This window comes from Gymnoscopelus braueri (assembly GCF_963280865.1).
Source record: "Gymnoscopelus braueri genome assembly, chromosome: 11".
Taxonomy (NCBI): Eukaryota; Metazoa; Chordata; class Actinopteri; order Myctophiformes; family Myctophidae; genus Gymnoscopelus; species Gymnoscopelus braueri.
The window spans coordinates 46502092-46524057 of record NC_137613.1 but is presented as its reverse complement, the minus strand read 5'-3'; the positions used below and the strand labels follow the sequence as shown (position 1 = coordinate 46524057).

General features: G+C 43.9%; 1 protein-coding gene across 1 annotated transcript; it reads right to left on the bottom strand.

Annotated features, from left to right (window-relative positions):
* Positions 1 to 2548: 2548 nt before the first annotated feature.
* On the bottom strand, positions 2549 to 21712 carry stmn2b (stathmin 2b). Its single transcript, XM_080442042.1, has 5 exons — positions 21580 to 21712; positions 8451 to 8546; positions 7274 to 7455; positions 5737 to 5928; positions 2549 to 5026 (listed from the first exon to the last, which is right to left on the bottom strand). The coding sequence occupies exons 1-5, from the start codon at positions 21596 to 21598 to the stop codon at positions 4967 to 4969; spliced, it is 549 nt and encodes a 182-aa protein (XP_080298168.1). The 5' UTR covers positions 21599 to 21712; the 3' UTR covers positions 2549 to 4966.
* Positions 21713 to 21966: the final 254 nt, after the last annotated feature.

The following is a 21966-nucleotide window of genomic DNA, read 5'->3' as shown; positions in this document are numbered from 1 at the left end:
GGCGTCCCAATTTTGGTCATGTCATTATAGACATAAATGTTTTTTCTTTCTTTCTTTGTAATGACCTACCACCTTGTTTCGAAAATTTGACACATAAATCCCTCCCGAAATCATGCCTACAAATGATAAACTGCCTCCAAGTAGTTCAAGTGTTATCGCTCATTTGAAAAATTATGTTTATGTATGGGCCAAATTTGATTGAAGTTGTGTCCACAACGATGGAGTGTGGAAATATTCTAAACATTTCAAATGTTCAACATTTCCAGAATGCTGAACTGAATTTCTTGAAAAGTGGGGGCTTACGTGGTTAATCCACACATCAAAAGGTTAAGTCATATGAAAAAACTGACATTTTAAAGATGAAAGTGTATATTCTTTGTCTTATGACACAGCTAGCCGCTCAACAAAGTATTAATGAGTCTTGAGAAAGTGCCCAGTAGAGGCTTGAACCCGGGTCATGGTTTCAGGCTGTACCATCTGCAACTTCTGTTCTCTCCACTCCTACTTGCACTCCCTTCTGCTCTGTCCATCAATGCTTAGCCATCAACATTCTCTCTCTCTCTCTCTCTCTCTCTCTCTCTCTCTCTCTCTCTCTCTCTCTCTCTCTCTGTCATGCTTTAATCATCTTTCTCTCTCTCCTCCCCAACACCCCATATCTCTCTATCTGTTTCTCTTTAATCACTATCATGTTTGGGCATGATGTAAGACCAGGGAGGAGAGTGATGTAATCTTTCTGACCAAGAGCCTAAAGACACGTCTCAGTGTTCAAATCTTATCTATTGTTTCCCTCTACTGGTTGCAAGGAGTATTGACCTGTACGGAGATTCTTAAAACAGGAGTGTAGAGCAATCAAACCAAGACATATAATTTTATTTTCTCTATTTATCAATGTGTCAAAATCACTCCACAAATCAATCCACATGATGAAGTGCCTCTAGATCAGATTTTACAACTCACTTGAGGACATAAATATTGTTTTATGATGGGGCCAATTTCATTATTGTGTCCACATAAATGGAGCAATAATGATACTGATAGCGATACTGATCAGTTCAGTATCACTATGCACATTTCTATTATTGTCTAATCCTGAGGCATCTTCAGGGGGTAATTTCATGACTCACTGAAGAATCATTTGAATTATTTGTTGGATATTGAGAGACTGTTATGAATGTCACAGAACAGGTTTACGTCAACGTGGTGTAGTTCCTTGTACAGTAACATTTTATACAACCCATATACAGTAGGATAGTGAATCTAATTTATACTTCAGTTCAAAACGTGTTTTCTCCGTTGAAAATTCATTCAAATTCAAATTAATGATGGGTGTGATGGCATAAACTGAATAATAGCCGATCTGTTATACGTGAGTATGCTACCATGAGATCGGCTATTATTTGTATTTATTTTTATGTAACATTGAACGTTTTCAACTATCTGCAAGCAGATGAAAACAGCCGATGTGCATGGCTCAGCACAGAATAGATGCTCAGCGTGTTTGCATGCTGCTGGTGTTTCCAGCAAAGCGTCAACGCGTAACCAGACTCTGCCAGATGGGGGCGGTATTGAGTAACCACGTTCCTCTGTGAAACAAATGTGTGACGCAAGCTTCTTGGATTGGCAGCGTCTAGGTTACAATACGCGGTGCTCCCATTGAAAACTATTAAAAACATGGAGTATGGAGGATAACTCAGAGGTATTTATTGTCTCCGCCAGGCCAAAGGCGTGGCAGAGACTATAATTATTTTGCCCCCTGTCTGTCCGTCTGTCCGTCTGTGAACAGCTAATCTCCGGCATGGTTGGTCCGATTGCAGCGAAACTGTGAACACACACTCCCTAGGCGCCAGAGCAGAACCTACTTATCAGATTGGCCTGTTATAGCGCCACCAGGAGGCCGATTTTTGGTAAACTATTTTTTAAATATTACTCCTATAGATTTTGTCCATATATCACACAAATCGATACACAATATCTCTATACCTAATCATGTGATCAAGGCGGATCTGTCCGATTTTTCATATTCCATCCTGATTGGCTAAGATTGGCTTCCAAAGTTTTCAGGATTGGTCCGTTTTGAACAAAATGCCTCAAATCATGAAAACAGCGTGTGATTTCCGTGCAATTGTGCACGCACATTTCCACTAGGCCGAGGACGAAATACCACTTGATTTTTTTCAAATCAGCCTCATCGTGGCCCTATAACAGGCCGATTCGAGTTTTTACCTATAACTGCATCGATCCGCGTGAAACTTTGCACACACACTCCCTAGATGCCAAGGAATAATTTTTTTCACATGCCTTTTCTAGTGCCACCAGGAGGCCGACTTTTGTAAAACATTTCCTTTATATTACTCCTTGTCAGAAAATCACGCAAATTGGTACACAGTATCTCTATAGTCATGTGATCAAGTTGGATCTGTCTGATTTTTCATATTCCATCCTGATTGGCTAACATTGGCTTCCAAAGTTTGCAAAAACAGAAACAACTGCCAGAGACCATTTCATTCACTGAACCCCAAATCTTTATTAACCACTGATTGCTTACAGATATATGTGGAGGGAAAGTTGGGGGGATGGGCAACACACAGATGGGAAGAGGAGAGAGAGAAGAGAGAGAGAGAGAGAGAGAGAGAGAGAGAGAGAGAGAGAGAGAGAGATAGAGGGGCAGGTGGAGTGGATTCGGCACAGGACTCTGAGGTCATCACTGTGCGACAGATAAGTCAGTTCTTACATACTGTACTTAAAGTGGTTTATAGATTACTGGAGTGGAGACAGATCACATACTGTAGCACAAAGACTATCTATTCAACCTTCCTGAAAGAAACACACACACACATTTGTAGTTTTGCTGTATATGAGCAACAGGGTTCAAACTCTAGCTCCCGAGGTGCCAGAACCCCCTTGGATATCTGAATACACGAGCATGCACTCTTAAGCCCGATTCATACTTCGTCGCGCGACAGTGTCGCTCGCCGAGAACGGACAACCTTGTAGATCTGCAGTTCTCGGCCGTTCTCTGTGCACAACGGAGCATAAATTAGGCTTTACATATGGCCAATATCGTTGTCCATGTACCATTGTCTCAGCGATACTTTTTATGGCTTCAATTTTATTCTAATGAGTCGAGGCGCTGCCCTTGAAATGGCATTCGTCTGTGTTCCGCAGTCAATCACTTAAAACCCTATACTTCATTGACCGGAGTCCCCAGGGGTCTATACCCGAGTTGTGTACCTCTACACCAAATCTCTTCGCTGAAAACAGCCTATCTACGTTCTATAGACAATCTATACTGCAAACTCACAACTTGTAGCTTGTAGAGCTGCAATTTTCGCTGAATGTTTGTTCAAAATGGGAACGCTAGGGGTCGTAGGGTTAAGGGTTGACGTCTACAAGACAAATACTGGCTAAAGATTGTTATAGCGCATGGCGAGGTCAGAACCTCTGGTCTTTTTGGCTTCGGTCTCATTGCCACAACATTGCAGGAACGAGAGCTTCACGCGAGCTAATATGGGTGCTGAGTGATATTCTAGTTCTGGAAGTTCTGGAAGTATAGTTGCCAACTTCTCCGGACTAGCGGTTGACTCAACGTGGCCAGAATGCTCTGATCTTGCGGTCTGTTTCTCATCTACACTCAAAGCCTGTACGGTATCTGCAGCGTAATATGCCCCTCACCTAACCGCTGATGTACAGTATACTGATATTACAAATGTATTTGGGTCCAAGGATCCTCTGCCATTGGCCAAAGATGGCAGAAGGTCTTTACAACACGCCAGATGGAAGGGATTCAGCGAGTTCCATTCAGCCGTCCGTTGCGATCGGCTAAATTCTCATCCACTCGAACGTTACGGGCGCGAGTGTGTACGCTAGCATGTGTGTGGTGATAAATGAGAGAGGGGAGGGAGGGATGAAGAGGGGTAGAAGGTGGGGAGAGAAAGAGAGATGACAGAAAAGAATGGGCTCAATAAATGCTATAATATCCCCCTGTGGCGCCCCCTATCACGGGCCACCCAGGAGTGGATGTGCAGTGACAGCTTGCATTCTCCACACCGACAATGAAACAGATGCGTAGGTTCGCGTACGCGCGGCCCTTCCTTCAAGCCCACTAAAGTGTTCACTTGTGAACTCTTCCCTTAACAGATTATTACAGCCACATAAAGTCGCGTGACATCGCCCTCTGACGTGAGACTTCTCCCACGCCTAAAGGGTTGGAGTGCGCAAGTGCACACTTTGAGGAAGGGACTAAAAAGCGGGTACATGGAACAGAAAAAAGGGCCGGGCCGGGACACGACCGGACAGAGCGAAAACGTCAGCTATAGCCTAGCCTGCAAACTCACGACAAACACCAAAGCTTGTTACCATATACACGAGAGAGACTTTCCAAAAAAACAAAAACAATTCCTCGGTTTGGAAATGAGACCAGTAAACCAGAAAGCAAATCACATCCATATATATATATACTGTATATATGCATAGGGTGAAGAAAACTAACATATCAAAAATGGCACACGGCAATCAATACTTTCTGCTGCTTTGTGTCGTTACTGTATAACAAAAAAAAGAAGTATTTACAAAGGAAGAAAGAAGATCAAAACGATACCCACTGTCGCCAATTCAGCTTTTATCCTCAACGTTTAAAAGAGAGCAAAACATTCTTTGTTTTTAAGGACACATACATTTTTTTTCTCATTATTATTATTTTTGCATTATGTTTTAACCCCTTCCCCCCCTGTTTCTTTCTTGTTGCTAATGCTATCGGGGTAGCATTGGATGCTACCCCACGTTGACGTCCGGTGTTGTTGTTGTTGTGTTGGTTTGGTGGTGGTGGTAGTAGTATGGGGGGTGCGGGGGTGGGTATGGAGCGGGTGGGGGAGGGTGGGGTGGGGAGCAGGAGGTGTTGTCATCTTGGAGGTGGTGGTGGGGGGTGGGGTAAGGAGAGGGGGGTAAAACCGGGCCCCCGGGTGGCGCTTCACGCTGTCACCTCTTCTCTCAACTCCTTGTTCCGGCGCACCTCCTGTGCATGCCTCTCCTGGGAAGACACACACACACGCACGCGCGTACACACACACACACAGCCACACACACACACACACACACACACACACACACACACACACACACACACACACACACACAGGTTAGGGGTTTTATCACTTGTACTTAAAGTAACCTTCTGCTACTGCTCTTATACCTCTCCTCTCCTCTCCATTTCCACTCCTCACCCTCTCCTCTATTCCCCTTTCCTTTCCTTTCATTTCCTTTTCCTTTTCCTTTCCTTTCCTAGTGTTTCCTAGAGTCCCTCGCACCTGATTTTAATTAGGGAGACAAATTTGGGCTGCTACGTTCTTTATCCAACTCAAGATGACGGCCAGACGGTGCATTACTCGTTTTAAACTCAAACAGTACATTAAAATATGTATCTGAAAACATTGGAGGTGAGATATAAGCAGCGTAGTAACATAAACACTGCCCCTCTCTTTCTCCCAAGGGCTGTGTGAGATGCAGGGAATTGCAGGCTACAAACATAGCATACTCTGGCTAATGTCTTCCCATTGCTCAAGGGGATGGGACATTCTGATTGGTTCAGAAACATACACGCTACCGTTTCAAACTGAAACTTAAGAATAAAATGACAGAAAATCCCATTTCACCCAGACTTAAACTTCTATTCTTCTGTCTCCTCTCCCCAGCTCCATCCTCCTCCCCTTCGTGCCCCTCCTCTTCCCTCCTCCTCCTCACCCTCTCCTGCAGGCGTTCCATGATGTTGGCCAGGTAGGCCTGTCGGTTCTCCTGGATCTGCTCCATCTTCATGAGGAGCTTCTCCTCGGCCATGCGGCTGAAGTTGCTGTTCTCCTCCATGGCTTTCAGCAGCACGTCGCGCTCGTGGTCACGTTTCTCCGCCAGCGCGCGCAGCACCTGCGCCTCCTGGGACTGCAGGGGGAGGAGGAAGAGGAGGGGGGGTGAGACAGAGAGAGAGAAAGAGTCGGAAAGAGACAGAGACAGAGAGAGTCATGTCCTGTCTTGTGTGTACTTTTATTTTGTAGTAACATTCTAGTATTTCCTGTCGTCCTTGTATTGTCTCACCCATAGATATAGAAACCTAGATACCTCATTGGCCTCTGCAGTTCGTTGGAGCGACCTGTTTGGTATGGTGGCCGCCATATTTCCGGGGGGAACGGGCACTGGCCAATCACAGCGTGTTGACTACTGGCCAACCACAGCGCGTCTTTTCCAGGACTTGTCAGAATCTAGTTGTCCCGCCCCCACCTGCCTCTGATTGGCCTACTGAACCCCCCCTTCTGTGACGCACTCGGAAATTTCCAGCTGCCCCCCGGAAGCGGAAGCGCGTCCGCCATACAGACGCTTCAGAGCCAGAGGAGGCGTCTACCTTTATATGTCTATGGTCTCACCTCACTGTGATTATTAGTTATCTCCACCTGTGTCCTGTTAGTCCTCTAGCTTATCTGTGTGTTGAATGTCAGTAGTGTTAACCTGTGTCTTGTTATCCCTGTGTGTACTGTAATCCCTCAGTTCCTTGTATTCCCTGTCAGTTCTAAAATCTTGTTATGGTGTTCTTTTCTAGTTATGTCCTCAGTATTCTCCTGCGTTTATTCTACTCTATATTGTTCCTGAGTTTGGGAGAATAATTCCTCTCGCATTTTAGAAATGCTTCCGTGGGGAATGCCATATTCCTTCTCAAAGTTTTTCGATACATGGCCACCTAGGGAGACAGAGAACTGTCTTCCATCTAGATATTCACTCTACCAGAGTGACCTACTCATTTTTCAAGTCTGTCAATTAAAATGCTTGGTCAATTGTGCGCACTCCAAAAGGACAAGGACAGACACTTTATTTTTATCGCTTGCAATTCTCAGGTCACAGACTAGGCTACTTTTAGTAGGATGCCTCTCCATTACATTAAACACTTACTGCACACCCTGTTTTATACTTTGTCTGTTCGAATTGCGACACATTGTGAGCTTGTAGATCTGCAATTCTTGAAAGATTTTGAAGAATTTGAGCACTTTTACTTTGGTACTTTTAAAGTATATTTTGTTGCCAATTTCAGTACTTTTGTGCTTTTATTCAAGTAAGATTTTGAATCCAGGCCTTTTACTTGTAACAGAGTATTTCTACATTGTGGTATTGTTACTTTTACTAAAATAATAATAAAAGTCTAGCGTCTATCCACAATTGTGGGTGCTACCCTTCACATGTTGGACAAGGTCAAAGCTAGCAGTAAGGCTTGTAAGCCTTGGAGGACCAACAGCCTTACTCTCCGGCGGTCCTCTGCAGCCTCCAGCTTCTTCTGGATGTCCTCCAGTGAGATGTCCTTCTTGGGTGGACTGGTGACGCAGTGAGCCGCGTCCGACACCGGAGACGGTGGCTTCAGGATCACCTCGAACGCCTGGCCCGAAGCTCGCTTGTTGATGGGCTTGATGTCCATGTCTGCTACTGCTAGCGTGCGTGAAAGAAAGAAAGAAAGAAGAAAGAAAGAAAGAAAGAAAGAAAGAAAGGAAGGAAGGAAGGAAGGAAGGAAGGAAGGAAGGAAGGAAGGAAGGAAGAAAGAGTTAAGTTTAAGCGAGGTACAACAGGAGAATAGGCATTAAGAAGATTTCTGCCTGACCTTTAATCAGACTGAATAATTACTAGATAAATTGTATATATTTTTTTATTATTATGCCTTTTAGTAGCCCCCCATTAATTTATTTAAATTGTGTTATTTCATTAATTATCCACTCATTTAATATGTCAAACATAATATTAACTTCATAGATGAACTGAAGTCAGATAATCAATAGCCATTTCTTTATTTATTTCACTGATAGTTATACAATCTATTGAAGAGATTATGAATGCAATTAAATTCATTATTTCATTCGATGGCCTTCCTGCCCTGGTATTTGGCCTTTGTGACCTCAAGAAAAGTACAACGCCCTTGTCCCTAAAATGATGAAATGCCAGGCCTGATAAGCAGAAAATATATTTTCAGGTCAGGACACAAATTTCATCCAATCAGGAGAAATAATTCATACAGGATAAGCTCATTTGGAAGTGATGACATGAAAACAAAACATAGCAGACAAAATTGGAACTGCGTGGAACACTATCAAATTGAAGCTGGTAAATGGATTCTCTCTCCTGATTGGTTGAGATATTGGTTTATTAAACAGAACAGACTTGTCTGCTGTGTAGCGTAGGGATTTCAGAGCCTTGCTTGGGCCTGGGTTGTACTGGCAACAGGCTCTATGCACATCAGCCATATTGAAAAGAAATTGGGCCTCTTCCTTACTTCCTTCACAGGTATGACCAATTATACTAATTAAGTCTGTGCACGTTGGCGCTCTGGAAAGAATCTGCTACACCAGCTGGTCTCAAAGTGTGGTCCAGATACCACAAATTGCTTTATCATTCCAGTGGTTTGTTGAAAGCAGTTGATAAAAAATATTTACCTTCAAACTCTTCCATGATGTTCTTGCGGGTCTCGGGGTAGAGACAGGAGCAGATGAGAGACAGGACCGAAATCTCCTTCATCTTCTCTTTGTAAGCTGTGGGCGACAAAATGGAAGCAATAGTAATGAGTGTGTGCGTGCGTGTGTTTGTGTGAAATACACACACGCATTCATAGACACAAAATTAAGTTCACATTGGGTTAGCTCAAAACAAACATGGTTATATTCATTTTTATGATATTAATAAGAATACATTTCACATACTGTAGCCATTCTAACCCATCTTTTTCCTGGCGTCTAATCAAGACCATGAAAAAGTAGGTCATGGAATAGTATCCATCACTGATAATGGTCCTCACACTGTATATGACAGTACATTTATCATTTGGGTATAATTTACTGTGAACCAGAGATGTATTAGTCATGCTGTGTTGCTTGGCCCACTGCTGGAGGAGTTATATGTCACATTTTGACCTTCTTCAAATTATGACTTGAAGTGGATCTAATCAGCACATTGCTGCCATTGATTAACCTTCTCTGGCGGACACTGACTGGTTTGAACGGTGTGTGCGTGCGTGTGTGTGTGTGTGTGTGTGTGTGTGTGTGTGTGTGTGTGTGTGTGTGTGTGTGTGTGTGTGTGTGTGTGTGTGTGTGTGTGTGTGTGTGTGTGTGTGTGTGTGTGTGTGTGCGCGTGTCTGTAGTGTGTAAACGTGCATGCATGTACACATGTTCATAGACATATAATTATGTTCATATTGGATTAGCTAAATACAAAGACACACACCACACACACACACGCACACACACACACACACACACACACACACACACACACACACACACACACACACACACACACACACACACACACACACACACACACACACACACACACACACACACACACACACACACACACACACACACATGCGAAGACATGCCAAACATCATTAACCCAGTTTCCTCTCCACAGGAGGTCCTCGTTGCAAATGGCACCTTCTGATGTTTAGGACAAATACATATTCAGCGAACGCACATCAAAGGGAGTCTGGGAGGGGACTGAAGCCCCCTGGGATCTGTAGTCATTTGGTAAGGCGTTGTGTTCGTCATGGTGTGGCAAGGAAAGGAAAGAAAGAATAATGGTCTACGGTGTCTTGTGGCCTAATTTCACCCAGCAGCATGTCTGTCTCAGCCACCAACAGCATTCCCCACGCATCGTTAGCTATGCATTTCATCTCAGCCCATTATTTATTTACGCAGGCCAGACATGCACCCCTGCCTCCCGGCCATTTGACTGGTAACAAAAATAAAACACATTCTCAGATTTGGTTGGTTTTAGGGGAAGGTATAGCCACAGCCTTATTATAGTTCATAAAAGCGAGAGAAAGAAAGAAAGAAAGAACGAAAGAAAGGAAGGAAGACTAAAAAGGTAATCTGAAAGAATCTGGAAGAAGCTATAGGCCTAACCACTTGAGCCCTGTTACTTTGCCGTGCGACAAAATGCAAAAATAGCAGATCCACAAGCTTACAATGCATCGCGGAGCAACGTTTTAGAAAATCTTCGACCATTTTCGCCCTATTATGACATGCCCCAAAATAGGGACGCCAGGTTGAACATGGTTTAATCATTAGCTAGACGCCCATTTAGCTACAAGTTATGAATGTATTATCTCCTTTGTCCGTGAATGGGCAGCGGAAATTGCTTTTTCACAGTGCGGTGAGCACAAGGGCCTTGCGAGCTTATCACCATAACACAGTAATATGTCTTTCCCTCCCTCAGTGCATCCATAAGCCGAAAAAGGAATATCGGCAAAGTAAAGCTGGCATGGCGAATGGGCCATGGCCTATCTGCTGTCGCCAATCTGCACTAGTACCAACAGAAAAACGTGGTACAAAGGTACACCGAAGGGCACACATAAGGGGGGGAGAAACTGAAAGAGAACAACCAACCTTGTCTAACCTTGATTATTATTTTTTTTTTCTTATCTCTGTGTATCTCTGGCACTCACTCCAGTGTAATTTGAGTGTAGAGTACAATATTTTTCCCTGCAGAGAGAGAGAGAGAGAGAGAGAGGGAGAGAGAGAGAGAGGCTAGAATATCCGCAGCGTGCTGCAGATTTGGCACACTATCCGTGCCTTTGCCCGCGGCCTCAGCTGCTGCGCCGCGTGGAAACGCCGGAGCCCATAGAGGGATGTTTGTGATGCCAAGTGCCGTAGTACAGCACAACACAATCCATCACGCTGGTGTGTGCGAGACAGAGAGGCCTGCAGGCCACCCCGAGTGTGTCACATCGATTCATGTTTGACGGAATCAGCAACAAAGCAGAATGTGAGATTTTTTACTGTAAAAAGAGATGCTCCGTGGTGTAACTAAGAGCGTGAGATTAACCACTTGAACCCTATGGCAGCCGTATCCCAGCCTTTTTCTGGCTCAGGGGCCACACTTGAAAATGTCGAAAGCGTTCGCGGTTCCACTCATCTGACCAGTTACGGCGCCGGCGGATCATTGCGTGTCAGAGCGATCAAATCGAATCAGACTTGCAGTAAACACATGCGGTAGTGCACATCGATGGTGCTCTGGCTTGGATCAACAGAACCAGGATATAAGTAGACTTTCCTATTTTATCGGTATCACAGTGACAACACAATTTTGGATTTTAATTTAATATATTTTTTAACATTTTTGATCATACTACAGCGTCACACAAAAGCATCAAAAGTTGACTCAGATACAAGCTCGAACCAAGGCGTGAAGCCACGCGCTTTGAGCTTGTAGATCTGCTACTTTTGCTTCTTTATTTGAATCCTGAAAAGTCACAGTTTTGGACGTATGCGGTTTCCACCCGACAGAGACAATATTAATGTTATATCGTCATTAAAACCTTAGTGTTTTGCCTATGATTTTGGGGGCCCGCTTGAAATAGTCTCGAATCACTGCCCCTCAGAGGTCTAAACTAGGCCCCCTCCTGTTTTCCCTCTACACCAAATGCCTTTGGCACAAATAGCCCGTCTACAAGCTATATCTGTGTCAGCCATGAAAAAGGACATATTGTTCAAGCGGAAAAGAGCGCTGACGCTCTTTCAGCTGAAAATGCAACGTCTTTCTCGGTCGACACAGTCGACAGACTTTATACGAGTGCAAAACAGCCGTCATTCTCTCTCTCTCTCTCTCTCTCTCTCTCTCTCTCTCTCTCTCTCTCTCTCTCTCTCTCTCTCTCTCTTTCTCTTGGGCTCTGCAGCCCCGCAGACCGGCAGACGCCAAAGTAATGTGATCAAGTCTCTACAGCTCTCACCAACTCTCCAATGGCCTTGTTAACCCCCTTCCCCAGAGGAGAGAGAGAGAGAGAGAGAGAGAGAGAGAGAGAGAGAGAGAGAGAGAGAGAGAGAGAGAGAGAGACAGAGACAGAGACAGAGACAGAGACAGAGAGACAGAGATAGAGAGCACAGCGGGGGTTGTAGAGAGATTTTGGATAAAAGGAGAGCCGGGAGGGTGTGTATGGAGAGGGAGGGGAGTGGAGCGAGGAGGAGAGGATGAGACGAAACCAAGATAAATGAAATTTAGATGAAAAGGATGGGAGGATGAGAGGATGAGAGTAGGGCTGGGCCATATGCCTTCAAATCAACAACACGTTTATTTCAAACGTTTGTAACGCTTGCGGCTAATGATCTATTATTGTCCAATGAACTATATAGTACAATGCAATACAATGAGACATTTATATAAATTATATAAACAAAAATCGACTTCTCAGTTATTCGATTAACCTACATCCATGAGCAAGATTAAGTCGGTTATCGGTATTATCGGATTCGATATATTTTTGGTTAAACAGCCCAGCCCTAGATGGGAGGATGGAGGATGGAGAGGTGGAGAAGGTGGAGGACAAAGAAAAGACGAGTGGTAGAAGGGTGGGGAGGGTGTGTAGGAGGAAGAGGAAGTCAGACACCCCTGGGAGTGCAATACATGTGTGTGAAGGCGAGGGTGAAGGCTATTCCAATAACGACCCCTCCACCCACCCACCCAATTTGATCTGGTGATATATTGTGATAGGTCTATAACCACCACCCCAACCTCAGCTCTAACGGACCAGGCGTTCTGTTTTGTAATAGAGAACCGAAGTCTGTTATTTTTGGAATTCCGATCTTCCAAATCTTAGAACTGTGTTCCAAAAATAAACAAATCACCCAGAGATTTTATTCATATGGACATGAAGTATCAACTGATGGTGAAAAGGTTCTAATTTATCCAAAGAGTATGATTTTTTTTTCTCCAAACACATTAACGACACGATTTGCCAATGGAATTCCAATACAAAAATAACTCTGTGCCCCAGTGGTAGTGGGAGTGACGTCAGGACTTGGGTACTCTATTGGCTCTATGCACAGCAGCCATATTGGAAAGAAAATGGGCCTTCCTTACTTCTTTCATAGGTGTTACCAATGATACTAATAAAGGTTCTCTTCCATTCTGGTCAAACAGAGTCAGTTTGCTGACATTGTGCATGTTGGCTCACTGGAAACACTCTGCTACACGGTACAAGGGTCCATTTGGTTCCATTTGTGCACTCTCAGAGTTATGGGGGTCCTTGAAATTAAACCACCAGTGCTGCACTAAATGGAACAGAACCTTCATTAGAATCATTGGTAACACCTGAAGGAAGTACGGAAGAGGCCCAATATGGCTGCTGTGCATAGAGCCTATTAGTGCAGGCGGACATTTTCTCCCCCCGCGCACGACAACGCGATGTGGAGCAATTGGCGGTTCAGCGGAGCAGGTAATTTGTGTTAAGTACCTACGGAGCGGGCGTCAGGAGAGACCGCGAGGCGCTCCTTTGGTGGCTGTCATGTTTCCTGCGTTCGAGGTTTTAGTCCAACGTTGTTGACCCGCTAATGGCTTGCTGTTTGGAGGAGACAGGTAGGGTCATTCGGAGTGTCTGGCATAATTAGAGAGCAAGCGAGAGAACACGGGTCAGACGGAGCTAACGCACAAGACATGAAAGATGAAGCCCTCAATCTTCTAAATGATTACTGTATCAGAATAAATGGGCTTAACGACTTTTAACCTGGCATCCCTATTTTGGGCATGTCCTTAAATAGGTGAGGAGGTTTTCTTTTTGACATTTTCAACAAAATAGCCTATGAAATAGCCTACGAGCTTGCAGGTCTGCTATTTCTTTTGTTATTTACGGCCCATATTTGACATATAGGTGGTTAATGTATTGTTTTTGAAACTCAGCGATGTTCAATCAAGACAGAGTTTGAGACAAAAGGACCTAAAATCTCCTCTCCTCTCCTCTCCTCTCCTCTCCTCTCCTCTCCTCTCCTCTCCTCTCCTCTTCTCTTCTCTTCTCTTCTCTTCTCTTCTCTTCTCTTCTCTTCTCTTCTCTTCTCTTCTCTTCTCTTCTCTTCTCTTCTCTTCTCTTCTCCTCTCCTCTCCTCTCCTCTCCTCTCCTCTCCTCTTCTGTCCGTTATTACAGCTATATCAGCTGCAATTTTTACTGCCTCATCCCACTGTTTTTTTAACCAGGCACCTTATGTAATTATTTCATACTGCCACACTGTGTATTTATCTCTTTCCACCTTTCTTGAAACTGCAATGATGTAAGACAAATAATTTCACCTTCTTCTTTACACCGCAACATAGAGTTGAGCTGATTCTTTGATGCTTCTCTTTAAAGACATCACTGCTTTTCCATTAAACTAATGGACTCATTTGTCACATCTCTAGAACCAAATCAAAAGATTCAAAAGCTCCTGTTTCCTTTTTAGTTTATGATATGAAGAAACAGACTGCAATTCCTCCCAATTCAAAGGAATCTCTTCTCTGCCGTGCTGACAGTGTTAAATGACACAGCGTGTTGGAGCAGAGAGAAAAAGGCATGTAGCTTCAGTAATCACTTCAGTGGTCCATTAGTCATTACCAATGGGTATAATGATGCATACTGATGAATGGTAGCCTCACACAGCCTCGCACAGCAAAATCTCCAATGGAGAGTGTTGATCTAACATTTTTACTCTCCCAGAGTGCAACATTCAGGGCTGCAACTTGTAGATCATATTGAATTGGAAATGTAAATTTGTTGTGAGCTTGTAGATCAGCAATTTTCACCTGTAGATCATATTGAATCGGAGATGTAAATGTTTCGCCCCAAAATCGATTATTTCCATTAAAATCAATTTGCAATTATATATTTTTAAATACTTGAATTGATTAAAGTGATTAGTTTGATTAACTGTTACACCCAAATGAACACTGAGGATGTTTGTGTGCTGATGCCATGTTTTAAACCCAGTCCAACACATTTTGTCACGACATAGGCCTAATGGTCTTATTTCCTGTATGCCAGAAACCTCAACGTCTCATCAAGCACGAAAGTCCTTAAAAATAGGTTGGAGGGAGTTGGAGGCAGCCATGCTTGTGTTACCCAGTTACTCTACTGTCAGCTCAGCATCATTCCTGTGTGTGTGCATCCCATCCGTGTGTGTGTTCGTGTGTGCGTCCGTGTGTGCGTCCGTGTGTGTGTGTGTGTGTGTGTGTGTGTGTGTGTGTGTGTGTGTGTGTGTGTGTGTGTGTGTGTGTGTGTGTGTGTGTGTGTGTGTGTGTGTGTGTGTGTGTGTGTGTGTGTGTGTGTGTGTGTGTGTGTGTGTGTGTGCATACTATGAGTGTGACACTTTCACCCAGCACACTGGCACTTGCTGTCACACACATCACCGGTGTCCTCCCCCTCCACCCGCAGTCTAATCATCATGCTGCTCCATTCCACCTTCTCTCTCTCTCTCTCTCTCTCTCTCTCTCTCTCTCTCTCTCTCTCTCTCTCTCTCTCTCTCTCTCTCTCTCTCTCTCTCTCTCTCTCTCTCTCTCTTTCTTGTCTCTGTCTTTTAGAGCTGGGGCATCGGGGTTGAAAAGTTTAAAATCACCATATAGAATAATATATTGCTTTGGGAAACCTGCCCGGCAACACTACTGACTGACTGGCAAACCGTGGCTCCATAAATCAAAGCGATTGGACCTCAATCTACACTGTAAATTCCTCTGTTAACTTAACTCTGAGAGTGTACAAATGGAACCAAAGTGGGGTCCAGGGACCCCCAGGGGTCCTTTGGGGGGTTCCAGGGGGTGCCCAGCAAAGTGTGTTAATACTGTGGACAACTCTCACAGCGTGTCACTTCGTTGTAAATCTGCTATTTCTTGCTACATGAAAATGTTTAATATTTTCTTCTTTTTTTTAACACAAATTCTCTTGCGAAATACGCAAAATACACATCAATTTGGGGGTCCTTGACACTAAAAGGTTTGAGAACCCCTACCTTTTTACGGATCCATTTGGTTACATTTTCTACAATGACCCCTGAGTGTCCCCCGGAACCACACTTCGAGAGACCCGCTGCCATTGATCACAGTGTTTTTACAGCCCTCTTAGGCTCTCTACGCTCACGTATGCGTGGGCCGTGGCAGCTGAACAGAACAGATAAGTCTGTTGTAAGCCAGGCCACTGGGCGACAATATAATCGCAACGTTACGAGGGTAATGCTGAGGCCCGATTGGCTGTGAAGTGGGATAATGTGGGTTATGGATCCTGGGGGCTGTTAACGGTCAGATAAAACGGTTCCATGCGACTCTTTTGTGCCGAAGACATTTTCTTTCCCCCAAACCAAACCACGCCCTGCTCTATTGTATATGTATTCCAAAAAGACCGGTGTTAGACTACTGGTGGATTCTGGGAGGGGGTGACGGATTTGAATTTGCAAAGCGAAGGGTGTTTCGCAGTAGGGTAAGTGATATTTTTTTATTAAAACAAAATGTTTTTTTGTTAACGTTAAAGCACTATATTCTGATAGTAATCATTACTATAGAGTGTTTGTTCAGTCTCCTTGTCTCTCCAGCTCTTTAATAAACAGAAAATATATTCTCAATTGGGTTGCCAATGTCAGCCAATCAGGAGAGAGTACATTTATCAGCTTCAATTTGATAGTGTTCCAGTTCCAATTGTGTCTGCTCATTTATTTGTGTCATCACTTCCAAATGCATTTGTCTATGCTCTATGCTGTGTGTGTGTTCTCTCTCCTGATTGGGTAAAATTGGTAACCTGATTTTAAAAAATGCATTTTATGTTTACTAAAGAGCTGGAGTGACAGGGAGACTCCTGTTACTGAGCAAATACTCTATAGCAAATGAGTACTGTCAGATTATAGAGCTATATTTAACACTTATTTTAACAAAAGATAAAAAAAACTTTAATGATCGGGTCCAAGAACATTACGGTCGTAATGGTGTAAAACCATTAGTCTCACATAGTCAGCCAGCCGATCAGAACTCTTGACCATTAAATGAATGGTTTTCTCCACAGTTCAAGCCCATATATTGAATTTAGATCCAGACGTGTGTCAAAGGGTGGAGATCTCTGATTGTCTGGCTATACGCGAGAGATCGAAAAGCCTGTACAAAATAATGGACATAAATGACTGTGACATCACCTATTGGTTTGTGTTAGTCCTGTTCTGAAGCCCCAAGCTTGGGAATGTCATGTGACTGTCACCATCATGGATATTTTTTTCAGCTAGAAGAGTAGGGTGGAGCTGGGGTCACGCATTGTTATGCCTCTAAAGTGATCGCTGTGGTTGTGACTTGTCAAATGTCGATCAAAACGTAGCCACGCCCCAAAGCATACCCTGCTTTTTACGGCGTGTTTTTTAAAAGTTTTAAATTAGATGATTATAAATGTTAACTCCTGTTTGGAAATGTTCAGAAACATACTATGGGAGTGCCATTTGGTGATTTGGTGATTGAGTGTGATTGAGTACAAAAGTATAGGCAAAGATATCATGAAATGCAAAATCTGTCTAATTTATGGCGGCCATCTTGAAATAAATGGCCGCCATATTTGATTTACAAGTGGCCCTGTTTCTTAAATCGAAGAGTGACCACCAAGGATGATTTGTACCAAATTTCACACTTGTATCACTGCTGCACTGTTATTTGTCTCTAAATGGGACTATAATTTACAAATTAAACATCATGGTGTATTGAAGAAGACTATAAACTAGCAATTGAGGACATAAACTCATTAGGAAAATGTTTTACTGAGGTAATAAATCAAGTGAGAAGTAGGATAATTTTCTCATAAACTTCTGTAATCAGACTTATTTTTGCAACCAGTGCAGGCGCTACCCTGCTGGCCATTAGGAGAGAATGGCCTGTTTACGTCACTTAGGTATTGGCTTCATATTTCAGACTGCTTGTGTAAAAATGATCATAATCTCAATCTCAAGGGGTCTGGATGTAAAACAATTATATTCCAACCTAGGCCACCATGATTTCTTAGTTGTCCACGCATAGAAAATAATCAGTCTAGACAAATGACATTGTGCCATAAGTCATGTATCTCATCCTAATCATGTCCATCATTGGGGTACTCTAGTCTGTAGGACCGTGAGTGGCCATGAATTTTGCAGTGCAGTCAAGGGGGTTAAGACCACACCTTGCTGGAGTGAATGACACGGTCAAGATTTATGCGCATGTCATTGCGTTCATTATGTTAATAGTGACACTGGTCATGAGTTGCGAGTGAGACCCGATTTATACTTAGTCGTGTGACGAAGCATACATTTAGGCATAATACTGGATATCGTCTCCGTCCAAAACTGTAACTTTTTAGGATTTCTGCCGAGGGTGCACTTTTATTAAAAGATTGCCTTGCTTGACGCAAAGGAATCAATTGTGGGCCCCAGGAGATGGAACTCAGTTAATGGCCTTATGACTGTGCCGCACTGTACAGTAAGTATGAGAGAATCTATTGGGGCCTCCACAGAGCCTACATGGGTTTGTGCTTTGCTTTTTCTATTAGTTTAGAATTCCAGCCTCGACCTACAGCTAATGGCATAGTCACCACTTTACCAGAAGAAAAACACATTCAGTATGCCATCATCGAAAATGTATGTGTATAGGTCGATGTCGACATATTTATTTGCCGAGCGAGGCGATTCCATTTGAGGCGCATTGGTTCTCAAAATGGGGTCTGGGGACCCCCAGGGATCCTTGGGGTTGTACCGGGGGTCCCCAGCAAAATGTATTAATATAGTGTCACAATATTTTGTATGGCTTTTATACTTTGGCTATTCAAAAATAGCAGATATACAAGCTCATAGTGCGGGAAAAATCTTGAAAATCTGTGCAAATCTTTAAATAAATATATATTTAAAGCGAACATTTTGAACTCAAATCTTTGCTTCTGGAGGTCCCTGGCACAAAACATTTTCAGATGGGCGTCCGCGGCCAAATACATATCAATTAGTAAATACAAAACACTGTTGTTGTGGATTTGAATTTCTGGCTCAGCTTTGATGCTGGTATGGAAATATACAACTCATGTGACTCATGGATAGCCGTGGTCCTGTTGGGTGCCTGCCTGCTGACTGACCGTAACAGGCACTGAGGATGGATTGATGACTGTGTACCTTCTCTGTCGGGCCCTGTGGCCTATGCAGCCCTGCCCTGCCGCTCCAAGCTTGCAGCTTTGAACTTGTCGATCTGCTATTTTCGCTATTTTTTCATTTGAATCCTGAAAAGTAACGGTTTAGGACATATTCCAGGTTTCCACCCGACAGAGACGATGAGGATCAATGATGAAAAAACAACACCAAAAACACAGCACAGTGATGCACCAACCTGGTGGGCCGTGAGGGTATTGCAAGTGGGCCCCCAAATAATGGACAAAACACTAAGATTTGAATGATAATGTAACATTAATATTTTTTAAGAATTGCAAACAAAATACTAAAAAAATAAATGTCACCCTAATGTCAAGACCTACATATTATTTCCTCTAAAACCTGTGATACCAGTAAATAACAACTTAAAGAGACCTATAGGTCGTGTATCCATCGATCCACGCCGGAAACACAATCGATTGAGTGATCGTTAAAAAAGAAACAACGCTCTGAAAATGCACGAGGCGGGCGGCGGCGGCCCACCCATGTCAAGTGGTCACGTGGGGGTGGGCCGCCTGCACTTTTGAGATTTTCAAGTGCAGGCCCTGATCCAAAAAAGGTTGGGAACTCACTGTCATAATAACATCCAGGGATGAGCCGCCCCGCCTCCCAGTAGCACCGGTCAGGCGCTATTATGTAGCCGCCCATGGCTGTCTGTTTGTCTGTCTGTCTGTCTGTCAGACTGCACAAGCCTACCATTCATCAGCACTCTAGTCAACTGAAAGATAAGCAATACCCCCCCGTCCCGTTCCCCCCGTCCCACCACCATCCCCCTGCCCCCCCCCCCCCCTCCCGCAGACCACCACACAGGTTCAGATCTGTGACGTGAACACTGGGCTTTCTATGCCAGTGGTTCTCAAAGTGAGACCCCCTAGGGACCCCCTAGGAGTCCTTGAGGGGGTTTCCCCTGGGGGTTCCCATCCCAGCAGAATGTGTTAATAATACAGCATACAAATCGTGTTTAACCACTAGAACCCTGTTTTATACTTATAGGCTATTCCAAAATAGCTCATCTTGTGAGCTTGTAGATCGGATATCAGATAGCAGTCCGCGGCCAAATACAAAACACAATCGATTTGGGGGTCCTTGACATTAAAATGTTTGGGAACCACTGCTCTAAACCAGAATCTTTCATTCCTTCCTTGGGGCCTGGTTCAGCAACAGAGGTCTGTTTAAGAAATCAAACTCATTAAAAAAAAAAAAAAGCAGATCTACAAGCTCACTATATTGTAGATAGGCTATTTTTGTTGTAGCCTACATATAAAATAGGGCTAAAATGGTTAATGCTGAAATTCCAAAGGTGACACAGGCCTGTCATCTGTCATAAAAAATGAAAATAATGTTATCCAATATAATTTCTTCACATAAGCACAGTCATAATAATAAAGTGTCCAATTCATTTGTAGGCCCAATAAGATATGATCAAGCCGAATAAATCACAATCATAGCAGCCTATCGGAGCAAAACGCACACAGTCGTTGCTCTTTCATTGCCAGTCATAAATCTCTCTTCGCTATAAAAAAAAAGAAAATACAATTCTTGGATCAAGATGAATTTTCTCCCATCCGTGAGATCTGTTAGAAGTCATTGGAAAACTGCTCGGCAGCAGTCATTATTACAAAAAAGGGTGGCCTAAAATTCCCGACATAAGGGCTTTGTCACGGCCAAAAGGAATTAATTGCCACCCCTCATGATAGGCGAGAGGCCGGTTTGTGTCTGAAGGGGCCGGGGAGCTCTATAGTCTAGGGTGGGGTCGCCAGGCTCTGCATTATGCTGCCGCGGCTGTGTGTGACATGCAGGATGGCACAACGGCAGGTGCGGCAAGCGACAAAAAATACACAGGGGGGGGGGGGTGGTGGGTGGTAGGCGAGTAGTCATATTAACACGTATAGGCTATACAATTCAAACATGTTTGTTTGCTTTGTTTTGAATCAAATTGAAAATAATATGCGTCAGGAATTGGGGGGGTGGGGTGGGGTGGGGGGGGGGGCAGCAGAAATTGAATCATAAAGTGTAAGCCCACACACACACACACACACACACACACACACACACACACACACACACACACACACACACACACACACACACACACTATCAGCAACGGTTTCTTTGGGTGCAGGAATAATAAGGTAAAACTGTGACAAATTGCACGCCGGCTTGATGGCAATGTATAGACTTATAAAAAACGCTATGTTTTAATTTATTTATTTTTACTATTATTTCTTGCATGACTTGCAAGAAGAGAGTAGGGAGTTGGACCGACCGCTCCCCAGCCTCCCCCGCGACAATCAATGCTGCTGAGCATCCTTTTGTGCTAGAATAATGGGTGTCGCCGGCTTAAGAGCTCTCTCCTCAGCACCAGCCCCTGCGTTAAACGCAGGGACTGGTGCTGAGGAGAGAGCTCTTATAGCCGGCGGTTATAATAAATAACAATAGCAAAGCATCCTTTTGTGCTATAATAATGGGTGTCGCCGGCTTAAGAGCTCTCTCCTCAGCACCAGCCCCTGCGTTTAACGCAGGGGCTGGTGAAGGAGAGAGCTCTAGCCGGCGGTTATAATAAATAGCCTAACAACATTCTAATAGTATTATAACCTCGCTAAAACTATAAGATCAATACAAAAATGATAATAAAGCTTACCGATCGCGGTCTTAGCCATGGCGGTTGGTTGGTTGGGTTTCTAGGTGGAGAGAGAGAGAGAGGTTGGTGGAAGCAGAAGAGATTGTGATGGGTGCGTCTGCTGCGTGTGGAGGCTCTTGTCCTGTGCGTGTCTGGAGGCGAAAGGACTGCTGATGGTAAGAAGGCACTGAGTCAGCACTACCCCGGCGTGTGTGCGTGCGTGTGTGTGTGTGTGTGTGTGTGTGTGTGTGTGTGTGTGTGTGTGTGTGTGTGTGTGTGTGTGTGTGTGTGTGTGTGTGTGTGTGTGTGTGTGTGTGTGTGTGTGTGTGTGTGTGTGTGTGTGGGGGGGGGGGGGGGGTGGGGGTAGCTTTGGTCCATAGCGTTAGAAGGAGTTCTCCTTATTTAACG

What these genes read in the sequence shown, in the direction of transcription:
- stmn2b (XM_080442042.1), bottom strand. An exon ending in CATCATGGAAGAGTTTGAAG is followed by an intron (nt 7,456 to 8,450) that starts GTAAATATTTTT and finishes CACGCACGCTAG; the next exon opens with CAGTAGCAGACATGGACATC. An exon ending in CTGCAGAGGACCGCCGGAGA is followed by an intron (nt 5,929 to 7,273) that starts GTAAGGCTGTTG and finishes CTCCCCCTGCAG; the next exon opens with TCCCAGGAGGCGCAGGTGCT.